The 25,030-nt window shown below is 36.2% G+C and overlaps 7 protein-coding genes across 11 annotated transcripts in view; 3 read left to right on the forward strand and 4 right to left on the reverse strand.

The window, feature by feature from the left end:
• LOC124405681 (protein abnormal spindle) lies at nucleotides 1–7,566 on the forward strand. Its single transcript, XM_046880789.1, has 10 exons — nucleotides 1–185; nucleotides 418–591; nucleotides 753–2,292; nucleotides 2,381–2,585; nucleotides 2,671–2,868; nucleotides 2,982–3,136; nucleotides 3,213–6,368; nucleotides 6,469–6,653; nucleotides 6,762–6,881; nucleotides 6,957–7,566. Exons 1-10 carry the CDS (start codon nucleotides 174–176, stop codon nucleotides 7,182–7,184), a joined length of 5,973 nt encoding a protein of 1,990 aa, XP_046736745.1. The 5' UTR covers nucleotides 1–173; the 3' UTR covers nucleotides 7,185–7,566.
• Nucleotides 6,357–19,083, reverse strand: LOC124405693 (SET domain-containing protein SmydA-8-like). Of its 3 annotated transcripts, none has more exons than XM_046880813.1 (8): nucleotides 18,943–19,083; nucleotides 18,269–18,748; nucleotides 17,819–18,184; nucleotides 17,607–17,741; nucleotides 17,354–17,540; nucleotides 17,196–17,291; nucleotides 17,018–17,109; nucleotides 6,357–6,407 (listed from the first exon to the last, which is right to left on the reverse strand). In XM_046880813.1, exons 2-8 carry the CDS (start codon nucleotides 18,743–18,745, stop codon nucleotides 6,357–6,359), a joined length of 1,404 nt encoding a protein of 467 aa, XP_046736769.1. In that variant the 5' UTR covers nucleotides 18,746–18,748; nucleotides 18,943–19,083. The 3 variants fall into 3 exon arrangements, with proteins under 3 accessions (XP_046736769.1, XP_046736766.1, XP_046736767.1); XM_046880810.1 differs by lacking the exon at nucleotides 6,357–6,407 and adding an exon at nucleotides 16,804–16,934; XM_046880811.1 differs by lacking the exon at nucleotides 6,357–6,407 and adding an exon at nucleotides 16,804–16,934 and having other exon boundaries at nucleotides 18,269–19,083.
• On the reverse strand, nucleotides 8,048–10,918 carry LOC124405696 (protein Mo25). The gene is made up of 8 exons (XM_046880816.1): nucleotides 10,545–10,918; nucleotides 9,993–10,115; nucleotides 9,751–9,918; nucleotides 9,542–9,660; nucleotides 9,283–9,451; nucleotides 8,628–8,792; nucleotides 8,453–8,557; nucleotides 8,048–8,370 (listed from the first exon to the last, which is right to left on the reverse strand). The coding sequence occupies exons 2-8, from the start codon at nucleotides 10,092–10,094 to the stop codon at nucleotides 8,188–8,190; spliced, it is 1,011 nt and encodes a 336-aa protein (XP_046736772.1). The 5' UTR covers nucleotides 10,095–10,115; nucleotides 10,545–10,918; the 3' UTR covers nucleotides 8,048–8,187.
• The window catches only part of LOC124405687 (disks large-associated protein 5-like), a 27,024-nt gene continuing 13,084 nt past the window's right edge, over nucleotides 11,091–25,030 (reverse strand). The window contains exons 6-7 of the mRNA XM_046880797.1: nucleotides 13,833–13,838; nucleotides 11,091–11,102 (exon numbers count right to left, since the gene is read on the reverse strand). The gene's annotated coding sequence lies outside the window, so the exon portion shown is untranslated. The remainder of the gene's footprint in view (nucleotides 11,103–13,832; nucleotides 13,839–25,030) is intronic.
• Nucleotides 11,689–16,712, forward strand: LOC124405682 (zinc finger CCCH domain-containing protein 13-like). The gene is made up of 8 exons (XM_046880790.1): nucleotides 11,689–12,017; nucleotides 12,235–12,310; nucleotides 12,525–12,928; nucleotides 13,000–14,700; nucleotides 15,037–15,360; nucleotides 15,439–16,226; nucleotides 16,303–16,417; nucleotides 16,524–16,712. Exons 1-8 carry the CDS (start codon nucleotides 11,833–11,835, stop codon nucleotides 16,621–16,623), a joined length of 3,693 nt encoding a protein of 1,230 aa, XP_046736746.1. The 5' UTR covers nucleotides 11,689–11,832; the 3' UTR covers nucleotides 16,624–16,712.
• Nucleotides 19,417–24,689, forward strand: LOC124405683 (protein eyes shut). Its single transcript, XM_046880791.1, has 15 exons — nucleotides 19,417–19,741; nucleotides 20,047–20,187; nucleotides 20,274–20,428; nucleotides 20,557–20,667; nucleotides 20,728–20,835; nucleotides 20,920–21,033; nucleotides 21,111–22,150; nucleotides 22,243–22,553; nucleotides 22,634–22,844; nucleotides 22,906–23,057; nucleotides 23,142–23,278; nucleotides 23,364–23,609; nucleotides 23,696–23,872; nucleotides 24,002–24,230; nucleotides 24,562–24,689. Exons 1-15 carry the CDS (start codon nucleotides 19,734–19,736, stop codon nucleotides 24,617–24,619), a joined length of 3,198 nt encoding a protein of 1,065 aa, XP_046736747.1. The 5' UTR covers nucleotides 19,417–19,733; the 3' UTR covers nucleotides 24,620–24,689.
• The window catches only part of LOC124405699 (ATP synthase mitochondrial F1 complex assembly factor 2), a 2,038-nt gene continuing 1,493 nt past the window's right edge, over nucleotides 24,486–25,030 (reverse strand). Inside the window, exons 6-7 of one of the 3 annotated variants that reach the window (XR_006929134.1) lie at nucleotides 24,757–24,955; nucleotides 24,486–24,637 (exon numbers count right to left, since the gene is read on the reverse strand). Coding sequence is in view for 1 of the 3 variants with exons in the window: in XM_046880819.1 (XP_046736775.1) it covers nucleotides 24,812–24,955 (144 nt within the window). In the remaining 2 variants the exon portion in view is untranslated. Of the gene's footprint in view, nucleotides 24,956–25,030 lie in introns of all 3 variants that reach the window. The other 2 variants (XR_006929133.1, XM_046880819.1) reach the window with 2 other exon arrangements.

Consider the following 25,030-nt stretch of genomic DNA (forward strand, 5'->3'; position numbering starts at 1 on the left):
CCAGTCGACAGTTGTCACCTTGAAATTCAAACTTGTATGTACTTGAGAGGCTAAACCGTTGAACGTTGAACAGTTTGTGTTTTTGGCAAAGTGAATTCATAAGGACAATATTACAGATGTATTTGTTACTTTCGTGAGCCGATATTGCCGCCAGCTTCACTTCACTTTTAACCATGTATTTTGAGGTAATGTGTTAAGCAATTTAAATTACAGTATTACGTGAAAATTTGTAGCATTCTAACGTTGTTACGATTTCCATGTATAGCATCCCGTCTTCTGTAATTTATTGGTAGACACAATTTCATTACTTTAGTTTTTACCGAGTCGTTTTTCGAATTTAACAACCAATTATGGTGATCCAGTTTGCCATTTTTATTATTCCTAAGTACCCAATAAGTGTTTTCTACCTGTACATAGATTAACATAACACCTAAGGAGAAGGCTGATGTTATGCACACCGAACCGGAGACGAAGATCAACCTGCTGCTGGCCCCTTTTCAACCCCAAACTCGCATCCGGATCGAAACTGCTCTGAATACAACAGCGCATTCCTACTTGAACCTACGTAATCTCAGCAGTCGTCTATTGAATGTAATTAATAGCTTGAAGCTTTTCAGAAAAGTGTGCAATACTGGAGAGCTTTGATTCTATCTTAGATGACAATCTCCCTTAAAATTATTCTTGATATACCAGATAAATTATGGATTCAAGTATTCTGTTACCAGAAAATCTAAATTTTCGCATCGTTCTAGGTCCAAGTTACAAAAAAACCACCATCGGAAAGGTCCGTTGTTCTTAGTTTATCAAAATTGAGAGTTGAGGCTGGCCAGGATGCAGAATTGATTATAAGCTGGACTGCTAGGGAACCTGGTACATTCCGAGACATAATACAATTAACTGACAGTCGTCGCATAAAATATGACATTGCATTGACAACATCTACAGTGTGTTCAAAAAAATATGGAGCTGTTGAAAAATTCACAGAAAATAAGCAACATATACTGGATCATAGAAAAAAAATTCTTACTCAGAATCCTTGCCCTAAGAAAAAAACAGAGCTGAAAAAAGTGCTCAATATGTCCGAAAATATATCCAACAATATCAATTCTCCCAGCAATAGGCATAAGTCTTCCTGCATTTCAAGATATCAAGGAAAAGAAAATATTTCTACCTATCCAGTCGCTGATTGGGAAACTCCAAAGAAAAGTTCCGCAGAGATACTAGGCCATCGACGAGATTATTCATTGGATGTATCGGCTACAAAACCTCGTGATTTTTCTATGCTGATAGAATCGGACACATTTGCTTTAACTCCACATCTATGGTTCAAAAACAATACAAATAAAACAGAAAATGACTTAGAGAACCCACAATTTCAATCTCAGAATCACGTAACTCTATCGTCATCTCCTAATTCTAAAATACAGGAACTGCGACGTCAGACTTACGTAACTGCACCTCTTTTTAAACACAGTACTCATACGAACGAAGATGATCGAGATGGCTTTGAGGATTCTTTATCCCCACAGGAGGCTAGATCCAATCCTAATTCAGATTTTTCAATGCTGCTCAATGACATGAATTTCACATCAAATACACCTCTTACCAAAACTGCTGAAAATTTTCAATTCATTACTACAGCAAACAACAAAAACGACACCTTTGAAATTGCTAAAGGTTTGGATATTGAAGAATCCTTTCATGTGGCATCGGATAAGTTGCCTGAACAAAGCACCAGTAGTCGCCTAGTACCTACCAGACTTTCTACAACTTTTGCAACACTGTCTCCTGTTATGCCGGTTGTAGAGCCTGGAATGTCAAAATATGCTGCATCTTCATCGCCCATTTGGAGCAATGAAAGACAAGATTGTAGCACCAACTCAAGAGTTAAATGGGAAAGTTTTAATCTGTCTACCACACAGTCCGACATTGGTACTGTTCAGGAAGTTTTAGAAGCTGATTTATGGGCAAAACCTGTGAACCAATATTCTGTTTCAATAGCCAAAAGTGGGCCAACAAGTTTGGAATCAATTCGGGAGGAAAGTCTCAATTTGACTTCAACCACAAACAAAACTTACGTTAAATCATCTAACGATTACCCAACTCCAAACATATCTATCACAGGGGCTAATCGCAGATTCGAATTTTCACCGCCGACTAATAATTCTGTCAGAAAAACCTCACCGATTAGGAAGATATCTCCAAAGAAATGTTCTAAAATTAGCAAAGAAAAAAGTACCCAAGAAATACAACACCTTAAAAAGAAAGTTGCTATGAATACATCTTTGAAATGTAAGCTTAGCCAAGTAATTTTCAGTTCACTATAGTTGAGCAATAATTTGTATGTTTACTCTCTAATCTGTAATTATCATTCTTTCAGGTAGTGGTAAAGTCTCTATTCCTGGGGTGCGAATCACTAAGCTGTCACTTGCTGGAGTGTCTAGAAAAAGAGTCAATAGTGGAGTTAGTAGGGTTTTTGAACCTGAACTTAGCATGAAGCTACATGATCCAGATGACTTTTTCACTACACTTTGCAATCCAGACCCATTTGCTGCAACTATGACAGAAGATCCGTTTCTTGCAGTGTAATTTCTTGAGATGATTAAAGAGTGATAGATGAAATTTAGTTCAAGTCCCGTGCATTTCTCAAAATGGTATAATTGTTTACAGCACTCTATATTATGATGATAAATGGGTAGAAAATCAGGAATTCGAATTCAAAAAGTGGTTAAACATGCTACTGACTCCTCCTGAACACCTGATATCTAACGTCGATACCCCATTAGTTGATGTTGCAAAAATATGGCAGACGTGCCGATCGAAGGAAGATGTTTTACTTGCAGAAACTAAAGAAGCCCTATCTGCCAGGTATTTTTTTTTTCTTTATACATTTTCTCTAGTTTACATTTAAATGTTCAGTTTCCAAAGAATTGGAGAAACAAAAACTATTGATTTGCTAAAATCCTGTACTAATTTTTCAGGTATCACACTAATCAAAGACTAAATACATTGCGGAGAGCAGCTTGCGCATTGCTTCGCAGCAATGAAGTTGTTTCTGTATTATCAAAAGTCACTGTATGCGTTGAGAAAGGAATCCTAGTGATTAGACAAGATCGCGATCTTCATAAAGACATTGGTAAAGCATATGATGATTAGAAAAAAACAACTAAATTTTTCCAAGAAATAATTTAATTTTTTGTATGGTTTTTCAGGGTTGCAGAAATTAATTTTGGAACTACTTCTGTGCTACAACCCATTGTGGTTACGAATTGGTTTGGAAGCAATATATGGCGAAACAATCCCACTAAATTCAAATAATGATATTATTCGCTTGAGTAAGTTTCTTTTAACAAGATTTTTTGCTGATCCACATATCGTCAAGACTCACTCGCATCCGACAGTCCTAAATCTGCGCCTTCCGACGTTTTTCACTGTCATGAATAAATTCATGCTCAAAAAGTTTCTCTTCGTAATTTACTTTCTTGACTACGCAAAAACACATAAATTGATCGGGCACGATCCATGCCTTTTCCATAAACAGTCAGCCTACAAAGAAAGCAAAAAGATTTTGCTGCGTTTTTCTCAAGAGCTGCTGAGTGGTGTTGGTGATGTTACCCGTGTCCTGAAACCCTATGGATATATTTTAGTCCACAAGCAAACAGAGTTGGATGAGTACAGTTATGCAGTTGATAATCTTTCTCTTGATTTACGAGATGGGGTAAGGTTGTGCAGAATCATGGAGCTCATAACAGGAAAACGAAATTTGACCGCTGTTTGCAGAGTGCCTGCTATCTCAAGACTACAAAAAGTCTACAATGTTGATGTTGCCTTGAAAGCGCTTACCAGTTCCGGCTATAACATTTGTGGTAACATTACAGCGAAATGTATTGCAGACGGTCATAGAGAAAAGACGCTCTCGTTACTGTGGCAGATTATATACAAGTTCCAAGCCCCACACTTTAATAAAGCTGCGGTAACAATTCAGAAATGGTGGCGTGCTACTCTTTGGTGGGTGCGAGTAAAAAATTTTCTATTCAAGAGAAAGAACAATGCGGCTTTGGTAATTCAGAGAGCTTGGAGATCATACCTTGCAAGAATACAACTCAAATATCTCAAGAAAAAGAGAGTGCTTGTTTTGTCATTGCAAAATAAAGCTGCTGCAGTAATACAATTGAAATGGATTGCTACAGTGAAGATGTGGAGTCAAAAAAAACAGTTTGAACGAATGAAATTATCTGCTGTAAAAATACAAAAATTCTGGAGGAATCATCGAGCCACTAATGTTTTTGTAGTGGCTTTTAAACAAAAACAAACTGCTTGTCGTATTATTCAGCAGCACTGGCGTGCCACTCAATTGATGAGGCTTCAAGTGTCTACTTATTTAGTTCTTAAAGATGCTGTTACAAAAATCCAGTTATGGTGGAAACTGAAATTAATTCAGAGAACTGCCCACAGCCAATATCACGCCATTAAGAAGGCTACGCAATTGTTACAGCGCAAGTGGCGAAGCAATCGTCTTATGAAAATTGAGAGGCAAAAATATCAAAGAAAAGTAATCGCAATTAAAACTATTCAGTGCTGGTGGACTCGTGAACTCGCTTACAGGAAGGATCGACGAAATTTCTTACTGATGAAAGATGCTGTACAATTAATCGAAAAATGGTGGCTGCGATGTTTGGTCAAGGGAAAGCTGCAAGCTTTGTTGAAAAAGGAAATAAGTGCTGTGAAAACTTTACAACGAAGATGGCGAGCCATACAACTTGGACGACTTCAAAGAAATGCATTCATAATACTGAAAAAATCCGTAGTCACTGTTCAAAGGAAATGGCGTACAATCAGAACTGCAAGATCTGTACAACAGTCATATATTTTGAAACTAAAAGCTGCAATCGTCATTCAATCATATTGGAGAAACTACAGAGTCGGGTTCAAGGAACGCTACTATTTTCTTTCCTTGAAAGCAGCAGCAGTTTCCCTGCAGAGTCGTTTTAGAGCTAATAGAGCTGCTTATCAAGCTGCTACCAATTTTAATAAATTGAAACAAAGCACTGTTATTATACAACGTAAATGGAGAGCCACTCAATTGAAAAGACAGATTTGGCAAGAATTCCGTTGCAAACGAAATGCAGCAATAATGATTCAAAAAAGATATCGTATGGTCGTTGCACAAAGAAAATACCAGATAAAGAGGCAGTCTGTTATTAAAATACAATTCTGGTGGAAAGCTTGTATTGCAACAAAACAAGCAAAGTCTTATTACGATTTACTAAAATCTACTACAATTCTTTTGCAGCACAAATACAAAGCACGGAAACTTGGTGGTCTAGTTAGAGAAAACTATTTAACTTTGAAAACCAATGTTACTTTTATTCAACAGAAATGGAGAGCCAAAAAATTAATGGAACCACACAGAGAAAATTTTATGACCATACGACAGGCGGTAAATAGAATACAATTATGGTGGAGAGCTTGCCTAATCGCCAAAGACGCAAAACTGTCGTATGAAGTACTTAAATCAAGAACAGTGTACATTCAGCGCAAGTACAGAGCACGTAAACTTGGTAATTTGACTAGAAAACAGTTTTTGACTTTAAAACGAAATGTTATCTATATCCAACAGAATTGGAGAGCCAAAAAATTGACACAGCTACAAAGGAAAAATTTTCTAGCAAAACAATGCGCTGCTGTTAAGATACAATCATGGTGGAGAGCTTGTCTAGCAGCAAAGCAAGCTAAAATGCATTATGATTTACTCAAATCTACAACAGTTTTAGTTCAACACAAGTACAGAGCATTGAAAATAGGTTCCTCTCTTAGAAAACAGTTTAAGATTTTAAGGCACAATGTTGTCTACATTCAGCAAAAGTGGCGAGCTAATAAATTGATGCGACTACATAGACACGATTTCATAGCAAAACGTCAAGCAGTTGTCAAAATTCAAGATTGGTGGAGAGCTGTAACAGCTAGACGAATTTGTCAAGAAAGTTATAAGACGCAAAAGATTGCAGCAATTCAGCTGCAGAGATGGTATCGATCAACTATGCATGTTCGCTCGGTGAAAGAAAAGTATGATAAAACTCTACAATCTGCTAAAATTATTCAAGATTGGTGGAGAGATATTTTACAGAAACGACAAATGGTGAGGCAGAGAGAAATTACTGCTGCCATAAAAATTCAAGCGATTTGGCGAGGCCACAAGCTTCGTCAGTCTCAGAGTCAAGAAATGGCAAAACTACGTGAAAGATCAAAAAAGGCTAGAATGGAAGCTCAACCGTCAGCAACTTTAGGTTATAGACTAAACGTTGCTATTGATGTTGTTCAAGGGTACGAAAACCTTGGCAAATTAACACAAGGACTCACAGCACTAGGTCAGTATCATTGTGTTGTCTATTATATTTCTCCTGAAACTGTGTTCTAGCTGTTCGAAATACTTTTACAGCTAATCAAACTTTGTTAACTGTGTTACAGACACAATAACACACTTGATGCCTGCTGGATGCAGAGCTTTATGTGATGCTAATTTAATTCCCATGCTTTACGACCTTTTACATCGGTCTAACAGGTCTCGTCCATGGATGGACATATGTCTTCGAGCCTCCAGTATTCTAGTTTCTATTGCAAAGTATGAACGAACTAAGTCCTATGCTTGGCAGGTAAGAATCTAAGGAAAGTTATACTTCTATGATCAAAACTTGTGTTTCTGAGTGCCTCCTTATCATATGTAAATTTTAAGATGAATGAATTTTGATATTTTCTTTCAGGAGGATTATATTGAAACTATTATACGATTGCTATCAGCAACTATAGAACGAGAAACTAACGTCTTTCTCACCCTAGCAACTTTATTGTGGCTACTTGCTGATACTCCGGAACGTGTCAAGGTATGTACCCTGATTAGCATAATTCGCTTCGACTTGAAGTCTTCCTTAATGCGATACCGTCCTATATGATTACAGGCTATAGCAGAATCCCCATCGATAGTCAGATCACTTAATGCGATGCACAACACAGTATCCAAAAAAAAATTGCGGCTTTCTTTAGGCCCAAAACTACCTCACTTATCTTGTACTCTTCCGAATTCTAAACCTGACTGGGGGTTGAAACACAGTCGTCCGCGTTTGTTTACATCCGTTCATCACGCGGTTGTTGTATTATGCAAAAAATTAAAATTGAAGCTTACGTAATCGGTCGAGTTGTAGTTCTATTTTAATGAAAGACATCCTGTACATTAGTTTATCGTTTTTATATAAAAAATTTGTAATTTACGTGTCAACTGTTTTTCAATTATTAAAGTGAAATAAATTTTTTACTGCATGATTAAAATTATTGTGACTTAATTTGTCATTTTTCATCCATGTACCTGTACCTGGAAGTTAATAATGCGATTCAGATTATTTTTTAGTAATACTTTTAATGCAATAAATATAATAAACAATAATTATTGTTTTGGCGTTACAGTTTAACAGTCAATTCTATACATACACATTGAATTACAACAATTTTGCATAAAATGCTGAAGCAGTAGATGTATATTAATAAAAGTGATACATTTGCTGCGTATAAAATGAAACCTTGTGGTGTAAAGTTAAGAGTATGGCAGCTACAATAAATTGATCAAAACTAGCTCGATCTCATCATCATGTAAATATGTAATTACCAATAAATTATGCATGCATGTGTTAATGTGTGTTTGCAAACACATGGATAAAGCCTTTGTGTCCCTCATTCTTGGGCATAAGAATTTCAATTTGTCACGAGCTCACTCTGTAACATTCTTGCACACTATTCACAATAAATCGGAACTCAATGTTTTATATCTTCTTATTTGATCATCACTGAAATGCTACACCATCCCACAGAAGGAAAATTTTTTTAGATAAAAGAAGTCAGCTACTATTTCGATACATAATTCCAAGACACCTATGAAAGGGCCTAAGAATATCGTGAAGGGTAAATTTTATATATTATTTTATTTCTCTTTAATTTTATTCTAAACGCATGCAGAAGGGTTGTACGAACATTTTTTTTTTGTAGCTGCCATACAATCATCTCGAAAATGAATTTATTAATAGAATTAGGAGCACAGTATATAATGGTCTCTGAAGTCTGTATATTACAATAATAAATTGTGAATGTAAATTTTATTTACATAACTACTCAAAAATAATATTATAAAATGATTCCAACTTAATTGTCATGCACAGACTTAAGCTCTTTGATCTGCTTTATTAGATAAGCCTTTTCATCATTAAACTGCTCGTCTTCTGAACGATCCGTGTGAAAACGTGTGAGAAATTCAATTAATTTTTCTTGATTGCGAAGCAGGATATCCAGAATTGGTTTGGGCTTATTTGGATTGGCAACAAAAACCTGAAAGCATCAAAGAATGGCAATTGATTATACGCATTTTTGTTTCTTTGAAAATAAAACCACACTCAGATAATTTTCCTACCTTGAAAACGTGAAAAGCCTCAAATTGTATGTTACGTGACTTTTCCTTAAGCATATTCATCATCAGCTTTAAATTATCAGGGTTTGAAATGTACCGAGTCATAACCTGTGAAATATAAAATTATGTACCAACAGAAGTTATTTCACCTTTTGATTGTTTAATCAAAACAACTGACCGTGAAATTATGTCTATCCAGAAGGAGTTCTCCCAGTAATTTTAAACTCTGCCGACGTGTTACGTAGTTTTCAGAATTTAATAACCTTTGATAATGTGAGAAGACTTTGTCGTAATTCACTTCTAAAAATTCAGCGCTAAGTATTTTATGTCTTGTTAACAATTCCTGAAACAATGAAACTACTCAGAAAACTCTTTAGCTTTAACAACAATAAGATGTATATACTAGGAACATATTGATTGAAATTAAATGCTCCAAATTTCTTAATTTAAAAAAAATCCAAACAGAAATTTAACTTTTTCTGACCCTTAGTGACGAAGTTTAAAAAATACAGCAACTTATAATAAAAAAACTGAAATAATTATTTTCTTGTGGTTTTTGTTATGAATCTTAATGCCAGTCTATGCTTTTTTTCGGGCATATCATATTGCAATGTTTTTTACATATATGAAAAATTATTGCATACCAAAACTCTGCAGTAATTGACAGTGAATAATTGGGTTTTTCACAAAGAATTTATGAACATAATTTCCTAAGTTTCCCAGAGTGACAAAATTCTCTGACTATTGATGATTTTTCCGATGTGTTGCCATTCTGGAGTACCAACAAGCTATTTTAAAAAATTACATTCACGTATATACGTAATCAGAAGTACCTTAAATGTAGAAAAGGCATCTGATGCAATATCGAATGTCGAAACTTCGACATATCGAAAGAAATTATAAAAATCATCAGAATAAATCATTATTTTAGCCAATGCCTCGTATCGAGCGCATTCCCTCAGCATTGTTCCACAATTTAATGCAATGTCTTGATGCTCATAGCTGAAAGTATAGAAATTCTCTGATTAAGTTGATTGAATTTTGTTTTAGGAGGAAAATAAAACTGAGTATGTTTTAAATCTCACAACTTACCCAGACATAAGAGTGAATAATATCTCTGGCTTTGTGCAAATGTATTCGACTGTTGGCGATCGTGTGCCAATTTGCCTCCGTAGTATATTGTTGAATACCTGAGCCACATCTTTCTTTCCCTGAAGGAATCATATAAAATTGTAACAACTTTTTCATATACACGATTTTGTACTTTATCTCATTCTAAAAGCAAGGGTTGCTCAAGTCACCTCGAAATCTATCCGACTAAGATTCTGGACCAAGAGCAATAGCAGATTGCTGTTGTACAACTCTTGAGCTAGCTGAGCTACAACAATGTCGGCTTGCGGCTCTGCTTCAGCGGTCCCATACAGCATGTTTTTAATATGCACCAAATTTTTGCTGACATCCTCTTGAGCCTGAAAAGATGATTCATGTTTAAGTATATAATGGGAATTATTTTTGACAGGAAACTGACTAACGTGCTGCATACCTTCTCTACTTTCTTATCACCACGTTCCAAAGCATTCACAGCCTCTTTTAGAGCCTTTACAACCTCCGCCGGACTCTTTTGAGATTTTCCGAACAGAGGCATGATTTCTTAGAAGACGAAAACCTTCCGAAAAACATTGAAAATTCAGACATTTAATTCATTGCACTGGTAAGCAAGGTGTAAGTTGGAGGTTGAAGATGAGTTAAATAATATATCAGAATCACATGATATTAATTCAAGAACCAAAAAAATCAGCTTATGATTTAATGAAATTTTGATTTGTTTAAACCAACTGTGAGTCCATGTATCCTTAAACCCCATAATTTTTCAGTATAGGTTCAGAGATTGTAATTAATCGGTTCATACAATTTTGGAGCTTCATAACAAGAAGAATGTCGAAGATTTATACTGTAAAGTATGAGGGCTAGCTTCAAAGTTTCAAAGTTGAAAAAAAATTAGAAAAAATCTAAACTGTATTGGGTACATTAAGATAACCTATTGCATGAAAATATAGTTATGTAACTTTGTATTTAAATTATTCAATAAGCTTACCATTCAATATGTAGCCGAATTAATGTACGCAGTTTCTTAGCACTTATAGGACAGATTTCCCTTTTAGCATTTCATTTATACGTAGAACGATACTGACGTATTTTGCGGTTATAAATAATTTATTTGAAACCTGTCGAAAATTATGTCTTTAAGAAACCTGACGTGGAACGACGTTATCTATCAATTATTCAATGTGTTTTCAACTTTCTACAGTCTTTTTAATAAGCATTAATCTTTCTTAATCTTTCAATATATCGCATAACTCAAGATTGCCATTTATTACAAGCTCGACACTGACGACTGACATTGGGGGCTGTTGAGGATTCACTATTGGTCATCTTTCTTGTTACTGCTTGTTACTGACCGCTCCTATGTCCAATCAACTCGTAGATGTTATTTACACTCCTTCAAACACGAATAACAGAAAACAGTAGAGATGGTAGAAATAATATAACTTCATGATAACTTCAATGTGACGTAGGGTAGTCTAACGGTCGATCACGTAACTTCAATTTGGCGTGGTTTCACTCTGCGCGTGTATAGCAGAGTCGTATAACACTTGAAACTCCACGGCGTTGGGTACGGAATGTGTTATTGTGGCGTTAATTAAAGACTTAAAGGAAAGTTAGTACCATCTCTGGTTAATACAGTTACTCTAATGGGGTTTCATGTGCTTATGGGATTGCGTGTTAAACGGCTGTCGCCGATAAAGAAGCTACCGGATAACTATTCTTACAGCTGCTCCAGGCCCATTTACACGTCGGTATTGCTCACAACTTTGCCCAGGGGTGAGGCTGGATTTTCAAATGCAGTGAACAGCTGGATGCAGCATGCTCTGATTGGTCAATGTACCAAATCACCAAGCGTGAGACGTCACTAGATGGTGATTTTGGTGAATCAACAATCAGAGGATGCTGCATTCAGCTGTTTGCTGTACGTAAAAAGCCAGCCTAACCGTCATTAAATTCTTCCGTCAACGATTGTGGATTAACCTTTCTGTATGGTAAGCTATTGCGAGACGTATAGGTTAACCTCGCTTTCTAGGGAGAGACATAACCTTTGCCGTCCGCCGAGAGATGGCCCCACTGCCGTTCCAAATGAAATACTTAATCCATGAGTTTACCGCTCTTCATGGGCTTGACTGTATGATTCTAGATTAACTAGTGATTGTACCAGATCGTAGGTATTCATTGAATTTGTTTTTGTGATAGAAGATAGCAAAGTGGGATTTTGCATACCGCAGTTATGTGTTTCCAGTATCAATTTAAAATCGTTTTATGGTGATAATATGTCAAAACCAAACATAAGAAAAATAACAGTTGACCCTTCGAAATGTAACACAGACTCTCGACGACCTAGCGTATTTGAGAGGTTGGGTACCAAACCACCAGCAACTTCCACCGGCCAAAACAATTCCGATTACTGTAGAAATTGGGCTCTGAATGGCAGTTGTTCGTACGGGAAGAGTTGCAAGTATGTTGATTATTTGCAACGTGACAATTGGTGACTATGTATAGCACCATAAATCATTGCCCTGAAAATCGATCTATCACTCCTTATCAGTATCACGTTGTAACAATTGTCAATACTTCTGTGAAAATTTCATGAAACTTATTCATGATCTTCCAGTTAAAAATCAATTTCAAAGTCTTTTATGAACCAATTGGCACTTAACATTTATTTGCACTAGGTACGCAATCACGCACACACTGATCAGCCCATCAAAACGTGTGAAGAAAGATAATGCTCCTACAAGTACAACTGTGGTAAGTGTCTTTGCCTCAAAGTTGTTTTCCATATTTACCAGTATTTCCAATCGAGAGATTTATCAAATTGAAATTTCCCGATCAGTCTTGATGATTATCCTGGCAAGTTGTTTTTCTATCCTTCAAGTGGATTTGGAACTAATCCCAAGTATCTATAAAGTATAATTAATAAATTGTGTTAAAACGAATTACTCATTGTTGATATTTGCGATAGCCTAGCGAAGATCCATTCAAGCGAGTCACTTCAAAAATTGTAAAAAAGACATCTCATAGTCCTGACCTTAATTTGGAGGAGTGGAACCAGACAGATCTGGAATACGAAGACGAAAAAGCTCTAGAAAGAAGACTTCAGCTCTTACAAAGAGAGTTAGAATTACAAATGAAGAAAGACAAGGAAATTCATGGCAAAGAAAAGACAACAAAGCACAAAAAAAAAGCTATGAGCTCATCATCTAGTTCTCACAGCTCTAGCACATCCAGCAGCAGCAGTAGCTCTAGTAGTGATGATTCTTCATCTAGCTCCACTTCAGATTCTCGCAAGAAAGTCAAGAAGGTTAAGTCCAAACGACATCATAGTGCATCTTCAGATTATGATGAAGACAAGGAACGAAAAAAGAAGTAAGTACAACATATCTGGCATTTTCATTTTAGCTATACGATGTTTATGTTATTTTTAACCTGTTGTACAGGCTCAAGCTGAAAAGACTGGGAACAAAGAATGAAAAACTTATTGTGAAAAAGAAACGCAAGATTGAAGTGTTGAGCAAAAAAGAACCTGTTGTAAAGGCGCCTAAGAAAGTTGCTATTTCTTCATCCAGAAAGCACTCTTCTACCAGGGTTAAATCACCAACTGTGTCAGCACATGCTTCCTCCAGTAAAGTAAAGGAAAGAAACCGGAGTGAATCCCCAAAACCAAGGAATAGGGAAGTGGAGAAAGATAAGCATCATAAAAAAATTAGAGAAGATGAGCCATCAATGAAAGATATAGTGAAGAATAAGGCTACTGATAAATCTAAAGAATCTGATAAAAACAAAAGCCGCATTGTCGAAGATCGCGGAAAAACTGACGACAAATCAAAACACAGAGTAAAAGATAAAGAAAGACGTTCTAGAACACCACCTATTGATAAATCTAAGCACCAGTATCCTAAAGATTTTACCAACACAAAATCGAGGCGCAGTCGAACTCCAGAGAAACCATTGAGGTCTAAACGCGAGGCAACTCCGCTTCGTCACCAGGAGAGTAAAGTATCCTCAGGAAGATCCAGAGAGATAGATAAAAAAGAACGTGATCTGTACAAAGGAGATCGAAACAAAGACAAAGACGACATTCGCAAAAATGATCAATCCAAATCAAAGCCTTCGTCTAGTCAAGAAGACTCTCATCGTAAAAATGCAGTTCGAGATATCGAGGAGAAAAATTATGGCAGTGAACGCAATCGGCAACGAAGCAAGGAACGTAGAGACAAGGAGCACAACTTAAGAGACGATAGAAGTCATTCAAGATTAGGCAGAGATCAACGTGATTCTCAGCGAGAAAAAGAGCGAGAAGATGTACAGGAAAGGTGTCGAGATAGACAACGAGAACGAGATCGTGAAAAAGATGCAGTTAAAGTTCGAGAAAGAGATATACCACCACTCATGGCAACAACGGCTATTAATCCTATGGATAAGAATGGTCGGTATGGCCGAGACAAGGATAGATACAAAGATGGAGGGGTTGACAAAAGTGGACAGAGAGATAGACGGAGTGAGAGAGACCGAGAAAGGTCAGAAAAACCTTTGGATCGAGACAGAGCCTTACAACGATTTGATGCTCGCTATGACAGATCTTTGGATAAAGAAATGTTGCCTCACAAAGGTGTGGAGAGAGACAGACAAGAGCGTTTTCCAAGAGAAAGATCTCTCGATCGTGTAGTTGACAAAAACATATCTGCAGGAGCTCGTGACCATGCTTTGGAACGAGAAAATCTTTATGATCGGGACAGGCATAGAAGATTCAATCCTAGATTTGACAGAGGGCATCCAGCCGATCACGAGCGTAAGGAGCCACCTCATATTCCATCCAAAATAGACAGACTACCGGAACGAAGAGATGGGTCTAGACGCAGCCTAGAAATAGAGAGAAACTACGATAGGGGTTACGCTCGATTACCACCTGAGCATTGGGAAGAACCTGAGGAACCTCCAAGAGTTGATTATCGAGATCACCACGCTCACGAAGATGAGAGACGTAAACCTATGGAGCCAAGAAGATACAACAGCCCTTTTGAAGAAAGACGAGCTAGAGATGAACGACCATCACGCTATGCTATGCAGAGTGAAAGGCCTTTTGAAGATCCACATCTACCCATATTTGCGGGTGAAAAAATGAGACCTGGTGTAAACAGGTATAGACCATATACATATAACATGGACTGTGCATGCAAATCTAAAGCCTGTCCAACAAATAGTAAAAAACAGCAGTCACAATATACAAGTGTCTTTATCTAACCACTGCTATGGATAGTTATAATCACACCTGTTTTTCTCACACAGTAGCAGACACATTACTTCTAGTGCTTGGATAGAAAATGCGCAGTCCATTCTACATATTAATGGTATAGACTGATTTTAGTTTACATAGAAAATGATTGTATCAGAACTGTGTCCGTATGTGTACAGAACTTTTTTTGAACTTTCCAAATCTTGCAGTCATTTTTTATTGGTCATTTTTTTTATAACAGAGATGAAAGTAGTAGTGACAATTGGGACGTTCATCATGAGATGGAGCATGGCAGTAGAGACCGGAATTACCAAACTACTGAGTGGGAGGAACGCGAATGGAGAGCAGCTCGACCTCCGATGTGGGATAGAGAAAGTCCTCCACATTCAGAGGTTCATGAAGAAGAATGGGCTGCACGCTACGACAGCCCTATGCCTGATTGGAAGTTGAATGAAGGCAGAAAATGGGACACCTTACCCCATAATCCACCCCACAATCCACCTCACATCCGAGGACCCTACAGAAATGAAAGAATCAAAGAAATAGACTTGGGAGAACTACATGGGTATTGATGATGATTGATATTGCGAAACATTAAAAGCATAATAGTATAATATTTTACATCAAAATTTTATGTTTCAAGCAAACGACGTCCACCCTACAGTACTCCGGAATTGAGAGATGAATGCTCTGCTCATGGGTCAAAACAAGGATCTTTACACGGTAGCATGAAGGAAGAACCGATAAATAAAAAATTGATGGAATTGGCAGAGGGTAGGGTCAGGAGAAGTAGAGAGAAATCTGTTGAAAATTTTCAGAAAAGAATTCCACAACGCGAAAAATCGGAAGTTAAAGAATCCCCTTTGGCTGCAGAACCTAAACGTCCATGCTTGGATGAATCTCTTCAAACTTTGCATACGGAGAGTGATTTGAGTGATATCAGCGATGATCCTGATGATATTTTGAATATGGAAGAAGAAGAAAGTGAAACATCAAAATTGCCCTTGCCTAAAAAAAGTACAGAGATTAATGAACGAGACATACAACCTGTACCAACTCCAGAAGCTTTACAGTTATCACCAAAAGAAATTGTAGAAGAAACTATATTTACCAAGGAAAAAGACACAAACGAACAAATGGAATTCAGAAATATCGAAGAAGAAAATATTGAGAATATGGACTTTGAAGAAATATCCGATGGAGAACTTGAAGAGGATATTAAGACAAGCGGCAAGGGCTTGGGAGATGCTTTGGGTGTAGATTGGGAAAGTTTAGTCAAAGAATCTCAGCCTCGTCGAGTTCTTACCATGAATCAAAATACTGCTCAAAGTCGCTGGCAATGTAAAGCTATATTTCAGCGCATTGGTATCTCTATGAAATATGCAGGCGCGGAAATGGTAGAGTCCATAACAAAGAAGTACAGCACAGATGGTAAATCTATATTTCACATATTACCACTATTTACTATAATAGCTCCAGTTACTTCTTAATTTCGTGCTACTTTCAGATGCTGATAAATTTCTTCTTAATGATGTCGCTCTTCTACACACTGCGCTCGTGAGACAGCAATTTATGAGTCGCACATCAAGAACTTCATTAATCAGCGAAAATTTATTATGCAGGTGAATTGAGTGCAAAATAAAATGAAGATTTAAAATAATAGAACATTAATTAATATTTTTCTCTCATTTTCTAATAAAAATTAATTTTGGTTATTTCAAACTACAGAAATTATGCTGAGCCAAATGAGGACGATGATGAAGAAACTCTGCAACCTTGCACGAGCTTGTGTGAAGAAGCAAAGAAATTATTACAGAAAGTTGCATAGATATTTTTCATCTGCATTGCAATTGTTAATACTTTTATCTTTGTATAACCATAGTCACTTAGAATCTACTAGGGAGAATTGTACGTATTCGTGATATTTCTATAATATAAGAATAGTATCTTACAAAATAACCTGCATTCTCATTCAATTACAGGCTGTAGGCATTGATATACACATAATTAATTTATTTTTATTTATTTTTTTGTCATATCGGAAACAATAGACAATAAATCTTTGGGAGCAGTTAAGTCATTTTGCAATATCAATATCGCAGTCTCAAGCAGGTTCTTATTTTCGTCACTCTTCTGAAAGAACATCACGTATAAGAGTCAATATTCATGCTAACTATTCCTTTATAGATGTCTTTAAATTACTTTAATTACGAATTTTGTACCTGTGACTCAGACTTCTCTATACTGTTCTGTTCATTAAATTGCCTTTTGTTAAGCTCCCTCAGTGTACTGTACAACTCATAAGAGATCAAGCCTAAAATGAGCAGTTATTGAATATTAATGTGGCAATGTGAAAGGATTTGGAGAATCGAAATTGAAAATACGTGTTTCCTAAACTACCTTTCATCTTACATTCGCCACATTTTAAAGTCTCAATCAAGAGTAATAAATCCCTGCAGTATTTTTCCTTTATTCTAAGCTCATCCTTTGACAAATCTGCAAATCAATTTGAGAGAGATACACAACGACTTTAAAGTTTGCATGGTAAATGTATTTACCTTCCCACAAAAACTTCTCGGTTCTTCCAAGACAAGATATTATTCTGAGTTTCATATCAACTGCAACGTAATTTGTTGTGGGTACCAAGACCGACAACTCACTTTTCATGAATCGCAACATCTGCCTAGGACTTTTGTATATCAGTTCTTCAACTATACTTCCCAGAGCTGATCGAATTGAAATAATCTAGCAGAAAAAAAATCAAACGAAGTTTATAACTATATACTTTTTTGTTTTACCTATGTAACATACTTGTCTATGTTTCAGGCGTAGTCCACATTCTGTGCACTGCCATACAGTTGAAGTATCAAGCGGTTCAACAGGGACTAAAATTCCAGGACACTCTTTATGAGCACAACTCAATGCTCCAAGCGAAGATCCATTTTCCTACGATTACAGAAGATATTGTAATGTTATATAAATATCCAAAATTATACAGAGACACATAGTAAAAATTTTAGTACTAGCGGATCGGTGCATCTACTGCATGTACAGAAGAAATGTTTAGTGCCAGCTAAATGGCGTCTTCGTAATGTTGTATCCCAAAACAAATCTGTGTAAGTCATAGTTATCTCTTCGTTTTTCCTAATGGGAAGAGCAGCCACTACATATAATTTCTGTTGAGAATCGTAATAGTGACGAGTATTAGGTGTACAGCAATGATTCTGCAAAGCACCCATTGGATATAAGCCTCGTAAGCTTGTGACAGACTCCCCAACTAATGCAGCTGTTTCAAACGAATTAGTATCCATTACTGCACACACCCGTCTCATGAACTCTTCCTCTGTTTGATTCATTTGAATTTCTATGTTACTCTTCAAAAGATCTATCTGTGAAAATATAAATTCATTGAATGACGTTCATATTTTTCATTTGACGTACAGTGTAGTTTTTTTCTCAAGTGGTGACCTGACCTCTGAACCATGCTGAGGCCCGGAGTGCCACTGCAGAGTGTAAAGTAGATCTCGCTGTTGATCTCCTAATAGAAGTGCCCTGATTGGAACTAATGCTCTGAGTAAGTCAATAGACCAAGAAGAACCGCAAGTGGGTTTCCATGCTCGAAGGAGAGAGCATTCAGCATCGTGTTTAGTTGATAGTTCACAGGCAGAGGAGCAGATTGGGAGACTGCATCCCTTGTCACAAGGAAATAGAGGACAGCCAGTCTTGTAGCACACGACGCAGAGCGGCAAATGCTTATCTCGTGTTCTAGGCCCAACTATCAGTGGAGCATCCACGAAGATGAGCTCTCCAACCACAATATCTTTTGTGGCAAAAAGACCACGTCCTCCTACCAGAGATTCTCCAACAATCCAACTCCGTGAGCCATGCTTAGAAAGATTATTTCTTTCCAAATGAAGGTTTAAGATATCTGTGATCACTTTGTGTTCCATGGTTCTGGTAGAAGTTAGTTTTTGATTTAGTATATTATTTCTACATTAAATTGTAAGCTCTGAGTAATACCTGATAATTTACAAATTTTATAGTATGAGTTAAGTAAAGAGTACCAACAGGTACCATATTACCTAATTACGTTAACAAGTGCAATCTAAACACTTGTGCACTTTTACTTTGATAATATGTTACTCACATTTGTGGCTAGTTATCAGTTAGAAATTTCGCTTCAGCAAGTGTACTGTTCACGTTGAAGGGAATAGAAATTACACTGCACCAATGCCCCGGTGGTATGTTTAAATATAGAACATTCGATTCCGAAATAAATTAGCCTGAATGATCGCAGGGAAATAAAAACAAATTTTCGCTTGTCTAATGTTTCTAATCTTACGGAATTCTAATATTCTTATATTATTTCTTTCCACTGAAATTCATATTAAAAATTGAACTATTAGTAAAGTAACCATAATTAGTATACATAATAATGTTCAACATAATGGATTAAAAATTCCTCAACAAAGAGAAATATTGTGTCACATCATATACCTCTTGTTTAATCAATACACTTTCATCATATAAACTTCCTTTATTGAAGTTTGTTGCTTAGGCTATGAAACTTTAATATAATTCCGTACATATATGGATATACATACATACAATTATTGATATTATAACTGCACGCGAGAAAATGTGCGAACCTGCAATTACGTATGGGATAATATTTTAAGAAAATGGTCATTCATTATTTGTCTAGCGTTCGAAGCAAGTGCAATTTATCGAACGATCATTTATTATTTTGTTGATACGACTATATTGGCTATTGAGTCGCATTTTACGCACGCGTCATAGATCTCTCGCGGATGTGCAATGTGTTGTTTACACGTTGCTATAGCAACTTGCATTCGAAGGACTGTACAAAATTTAGGCTGCCAAGTAATGTACAAGTAATACGTGTTCCATCACTTTGTGATTTTCTAAAGATAAATTATGAACAGGTAACATGATTAATTATTTTTCGTTCATTGAATTAACTTTGTTTTATTCTTTTTATCGATTGTGCTTCATCTGGCTGAATAGGTCATGCCTATAATGAACAAATTATTATTAAATAATTTTTATGACGCGAATTGCTTGTATTTATTTTTATACTGTATATAGTATTGTAATGGTGTAAAAAGATTGGTTTTTTTAATGGGAATTTACACCCAAGTTGAGGGCTTTTTCGTGGGGAAACAATTATGATAACAATCACTATATTACTATTTGTCATTGTTGTTACTTATAATTTAAAAATTTACAGATCAGGCAACTTGACTGGACTGTATAAAAACTACCAAACTCTACTAGTAGTATTTACTATCTGTATTATTGCAATATCTTCGGAATCACTGTGTAACAGTAATCCATGCATGTATGGAATATGTGTTGATGATTACAATAGGTATGACTAATGAAAATCATAAAGTTATTTCATACCTTCCAGCTTTCACATGTAAACTTTTGTGTATATTTACCTGTTATTTCTAGTAGTAGCTTATATTCATGCTACTGCATCGATGGATATACTGGAATAAATTGTGAGATTAACTGGGATGACTGCTGGTCAAGTCCGTGCCTCAATGGAGGTATTTGCAGTGACGCAGTTGCTGCTTACAACTGTACCTGTACCGATGGATTCATAGGTGAGGAGCACATGTAGTACAATCAATAATTATATGCTTATTAGGAACATTTTGTTCAATTGGAATCTGTAGATAATCAATATTGTTACAAACTCATTAAATCGGTAATGACGTATTTGCCATTTTAGGTTTAAATTGCGATGAGCGATTCGATGAGTGTTTATACACTCCCTGTCTCAATAATGGTACTTGCATCAATGTTAATGGATTTATGTGCCAATGCCCGGAGGGTTATTCAGGTAGGAAATTCGAACACCAAATAATTATTCAGAAACGATTGTTTATTTAATTTTTTACAGGGGAGTACTGTGAAATTGATGCGTCTGTTTGTAATACCACTATCTGTAAAAATTCTGGAGAATGTATCGAAGGTCCTGGACTATTATTCAGCTGCCAATGTACAGATGGTAAGTAGAATACCTCAAACGCAGAATAACAGATGTAATGATCATAAAATTATGTAGACCTCAGTGAGATTTTTATATATTTAGGATGGACTGGAGAGTTGTGCGAAAGAGATGTAGATGAGTGTCTCGCTTCACCTTGTGAAAATGGAGGACTTTGTATCAATATACCAGCGACTTACACATGTGCCTGTTTATTTGGTAAAAGAAAATTCTACGAAAAATTAATGTGCTATTTGAATTTGGACTCAAGTTAAAAGGGTTTTTCTTATCTGCAGGTTTTACTGGTAAAAATTGTGACAAATCCATTGTGCCTTGTGAAGTCAATGTATGTGACAACAACGCTATGTGTTTGCTGGAAGATAATCAAACAGTTTGCTATTGTGTTCCTGACTATCACGGATCGCTTTGTGAGTTGAGATATGATGATTGCAAGGCTAAATTTGCTATTTGCAACAACGGAGGAACTTGCATCGATGGGATCAATAGCTTCACTTGTTCTTGTCCCTTGAATTATTATGGTCAAACTTGTGCCGATTACAGTTCTATACCAATGGTGACTTCAGAAGAAATTCCTTATTCATCATTAGGCACTCCTACTGTATCTGCAGCAACATTTATTTCATTTCAAACTATTAGTACATATAGTACAAAATCTGACGGTACGCCAGATGTTACATCTACAAAATTGATTCAACTCGACACTGAAGAGGCTGTAGAAAGCACAGTACCTTTTAGTTCAATAGAAACAGAAATACCCACTAGTACAATTGCATCCACGAGGGAAGATTTTTTGCTTGCTTGGACTTCGATGAAAACCCTTTTCTCGTCTTCCCCTGTAACAGAGGATTCACATCTCTTAATAACATATACTGCAAATAGCAGCGAAGTTAGTTCTGTTACTGATGAACTCATGGTTCAAAAGACCACCACTTCACCAAGCTTGGAAACGGATTTGAGTTTTGCAATCACAGATGAAACAATGCTGCGGACAACTTCAACTGATGAAAACATTATTACCACCCCTTCCACAGAAACGACTAATGAAATAGCAGTAAATATGACAATGAAGCCAATTCGTGTAACAACAAAATTAATACATCAATTTTCAACCATGACCTCGGAGAAAATAGAAACCAACAACACATTTCCATTTTCAAGATCTAGTACTGATTCTTACTCATTAAGTACAGAAACCTTTTTCAATCAGAGTTCGCCAACCGGGATATCTATCAACACAGAAAGACAACTAACAATTTATAATTGTACGCAAGAACAGTGTGAATACAATATAACATGCCAGAACAACCCAACTGAGGTATGTGTAATGCTCAAATATAATCAATATTATTAAAGAAAATTTCATTCGTTTGAACATACGTCATCAGGTTTGTTCAAATTTATTTGCAGTGTAATTGTAATTATCCAGATGGTTGTATTCCTGGCCCAGACATTTTGAATGCAGCATTCAATGGAAAGTCTTACATTAGACAATACTTGGCTGTGGATAAAGATGGGAAGGTTCGAATATTCATCAGATTAAAAACTCAATCTAAGAATGGGATACTTGTGCATGCCTTTTTTGATGATGATAGATATATATTGCTGCATATGGAAGTCGGACAGTTGAAATTTCAGTTTTCTTGTGGTTTACAAACAATGCTTTTGGGGGAAATTGATTCTCCAATTAATAACGGTTATGACGTGGACATTGAGATGAGGTAATTATTTGTTTCGTTCATTCCTCACGTCCTTTTACATGATCATTGAAGAAATTTATAGAAAAATATCTCCCTTACAGATTTCAATATATCAAAAGCACCAACATTGACAAGTGCTCAGCAATGCTTTTCGTAAATAATACTCTGGCTATGAGCGGAGAACAAGTAGTGTCGACTCAAGATGACATACCACAGCAAGCTAAACTGCATTTGGGAGGAATCCCACTGGCATTTTCACATTATTTTCCTCATGTTGCTGTAGGATTTATAGGCTGCATGAGTATGCTAAAGGTACTGAAATTTAATCATTCAAATTTCTATTTTACACTAAGATCAAAATCTTATTTACCAGATAAACGACATCCACAGACATCTTATTCGTGATTCAACCGATAGTTTCCAAATTGAAGAATGTACGTCATTTCTATGTCTTGCAAACCCCTGTAAAAATTTTGGAGCATGCCAGGAAACTGATGGCAAAATATCCTGCAACTGTATGGCTGGGTAAATCTCAGTTGAAACTACTTCAATGGTATTTTTTCAAACCTATTTTATAATAATCATCCGTATTAATTGCTAAATACTTAGGTATACTGGAGAAGTGTGTGAAAGATCTGCGTGTGATGATAACCCGTGCCATTATGGAGCATCCTGCATCACTTCTCCAGGGACAGGATTCATGTGCATTTGCCCTCTAGGAACCCATGGGCTGCTTTGTGAGGAAGGTGAAGTTCAATTTTACATACTTGTCGAATGTACCTATAGTTTGATCATCTGCATTTGAAATCTAAATGTGATTGTATTTTACAGATATCATAGTCGTGCAGCCATCCTTTACAGTTTTCACGCCAGGCGTTTCTTCCTACATAGCTTACGGGTTGATAGGATCTATAAAAGAAACTCTTGAACTAAAACTAAGATTTATACCTCAATCCATTGAACAAATCTCCCTCATTGCGTACATTGGTCAAAGTGGCCCATATCGTGATTTATCTGACCACCTTGCTATCACTTATGTACGTGGCTACATAATGCTCACTTGGGATCTAGGCTCAGGTACACTGTAACATCTGTACAACAAGCTGCAGATGGTAGAATATTTAAATAACAAATATGCTCAAATAATATATTAATGCTTCCAGGAGTAAGAAGGATATTTACAAATACTGCTCTAACAACAAAAATGCATCGTCCTCACACTCTAAGAGTGGGTAGAAAAGGGAGAGATGCGTGGCTGTCTATTGATGGGCTTGGAAATGTAACTGGACGTTCGGCAGGTTCTATGTCAAGTTTGGATGCTGCACCAATTCTTTGGATTGGTATGTAATAAAAAATTGTTTCTGCTGTATTTGAAGTGCATTATCATATGTTTGAAATGGATTTATCGAAATTGGCAGCAATGATAATGCAGCAAAATTATTTTCCTCAAATGAATTGCATTTCCTCAGGCGGCCATAAGACCAAAAATTTTGAAATACTGCCTCATGATTTACCTCTGCATACTGGATTCTCTGGCTGTATATTTGATGTGGAGTTGCGCGTTGAAAATAAAATATACCCTGTGGCAAAGACCAACTCTGCTACTGGAAGAGGCATAGGAGAATGTCATCGTAATGAGTGCACTCACAGATCATGCAAAAATGGAGCCGTCTGTTTAAATCACGGACCTACATACAGGTGGTTTACTAGTTACAAGTTTTATCATGATTTACTCATTGTTAATAGAAAATGTTCCAAAGATCGAAAATTCTAATTTTTCGTTTTGAAACAAATTGTATATGAGGCATTCCATGCCACATCAACCTACCACCAACCCTCACCATATTTGATTTTGCTTGAACTTTAATATAGTATTTTTGCAGTCGAAAAAGTAACCCCTGAATTATTTCAGATTTTTTTATCACTGTAATTCCCATAATTCTCGAGGAGTAATTGAATTCTGACAAGTGTTTTCTTGATTTGATACATCACACGTATAATAGTTACATTGCAAAATTTTTATTTACAGTTGCGTCTGCACAAAGGATTGGGAAGGACCAGACTGTTCTAAACCAATATCAGTCTAGACATTGCCGTAACCCTGCCAAAATATGAAACTAGACAGAGATTTATAGCCTGACAATTAATACAAACTAAATGATAATAAACAATTAGTAATAAATACTAAACCCCGTATTCAATTATATTATATATACACTCATACATGTTATTCTTATATAGCAATTTTTGTTTTAAGTAGATTTCTAATTTTTGTCTGTTCACAAATTGTTCAACTCATTTTTTGGTTTGGATGTGGTCCAAGATGAATTCAAGTGAACGAATAACATTGCAGCTGACAATCGCGATTGTAAATCGTGTTTGTTAAGCTCATGTGACCACTCGACACTCCCCCAAAACGAAACCTAAACAAGTAAAAATAGAGGTTTTCTAACAAATAGAATTTATAGGACGATTCGGTATAGGATAGCGTGAGTGTA

The sequence above is a fragment of the Diprion similis genome, chromosome 4 (assembly GCF_021155765.1).
Source record: "Diprion similis isolate iyDipSimi1 chromosome 4, iyDipSimi1.1, whole genome shotgun sequence".
Classification (NCBI taxonomy): domain Eukaryota; kingdom Metazoa; phylum Arthropoda; class Insecta; order Hymenoptera; family Diprionidae; genus Diprion; species Diprion similis.

Coding starts and splice junctions, on each gene's coding strand:
- LOC124405681 (XM_046880789.1), top strand. Junction 2,869..2,981: donor AAAGAAGCCCTATCTGCCAG/GTATTTTTTTTT, acceptor CTAATTTTTCAG/GTATCACACTAATCAAAGAC. Junction 6,882..6,956: donor ATACTCCGGAACGTGTCAAG/GTATGTACCCTG, acceptor ATATGATTACAG/GCTATAGCAGAATCCCCATC.
- LOC124405696 (XM_046880816.1), bottom strand. CDS start 10,094: ATGCCTCTGTTCGGAAAATCTCAAAAGAGTCCGGCGGAGGTTGTAAAG. Junction 9,452..9,541: donor TTATTCACTCTTATGTCTGG/GTAAGTTGTGAG, acceptor CTATACTTTCAG/CTATGAGCATCAAGACATTG. Junction 8,558..8,627: donor TGGATAGACATAATTTCACG/GTCAGTTGTTTT, acceptor TATATTTCACAG/GTTATGACTCGGTACATTTC.
- LOC124405682 (XM_046880790.1), top strand. CDS start 11,833: ATGTCAAAACCAAACATAAGAAAAATAACAGTTGACCCTTCGAAATGT. Junction 15,361..15,438: donor GACTTGGGAGAACTACATGG/GTATTGATGATG, acceptor TTATGTTTCAAG/CAAACGACGTCCACCCTACA. Junction 16,227..16,302: donor AAAGAAGTACAGCACAGATG/GTAAATCTATAT, acceptor TGCTACTTTCAG/ATGCTGATAAATTTCTTCTT.
- LOC124405693 (XM_046880810.1), bottom strand. CDS start 18,745: ATGGAACACAAAGTGATCACAGATATCTTAAACCTTCATTTGGAAAGA. Junction 17,742..17,818: donor GTAGATGCACCGATCCGCTA/GTACTAAAATTT, acceptor CTGTAATCGTAG/GAAAATGGATCTTCGCTTGG. Junction 17,110..17,195: donor TGGCGAATGTAAGATGAAAG/GTAGTTTAGGAA, acceptor TGCTCATTTTAG/GCTTGATCTCTTATGAGTTG.
- LOC124405683 (XM_046880791.1), top strand. Junction 22,845..22,905: donor GCTGCATGAGTATGCTAAAG/GTACTGAAATTT, acceptor CTTATTTACCAG/ATAAACGACATCCACAGACA. Junction 23,058..23,141: donor TCCTGCAACTGTATGGCTGG/GTAAATCTCAGT, acceptor CTAAATACTTAG/GTATACTGGAGAAGTGTGTG.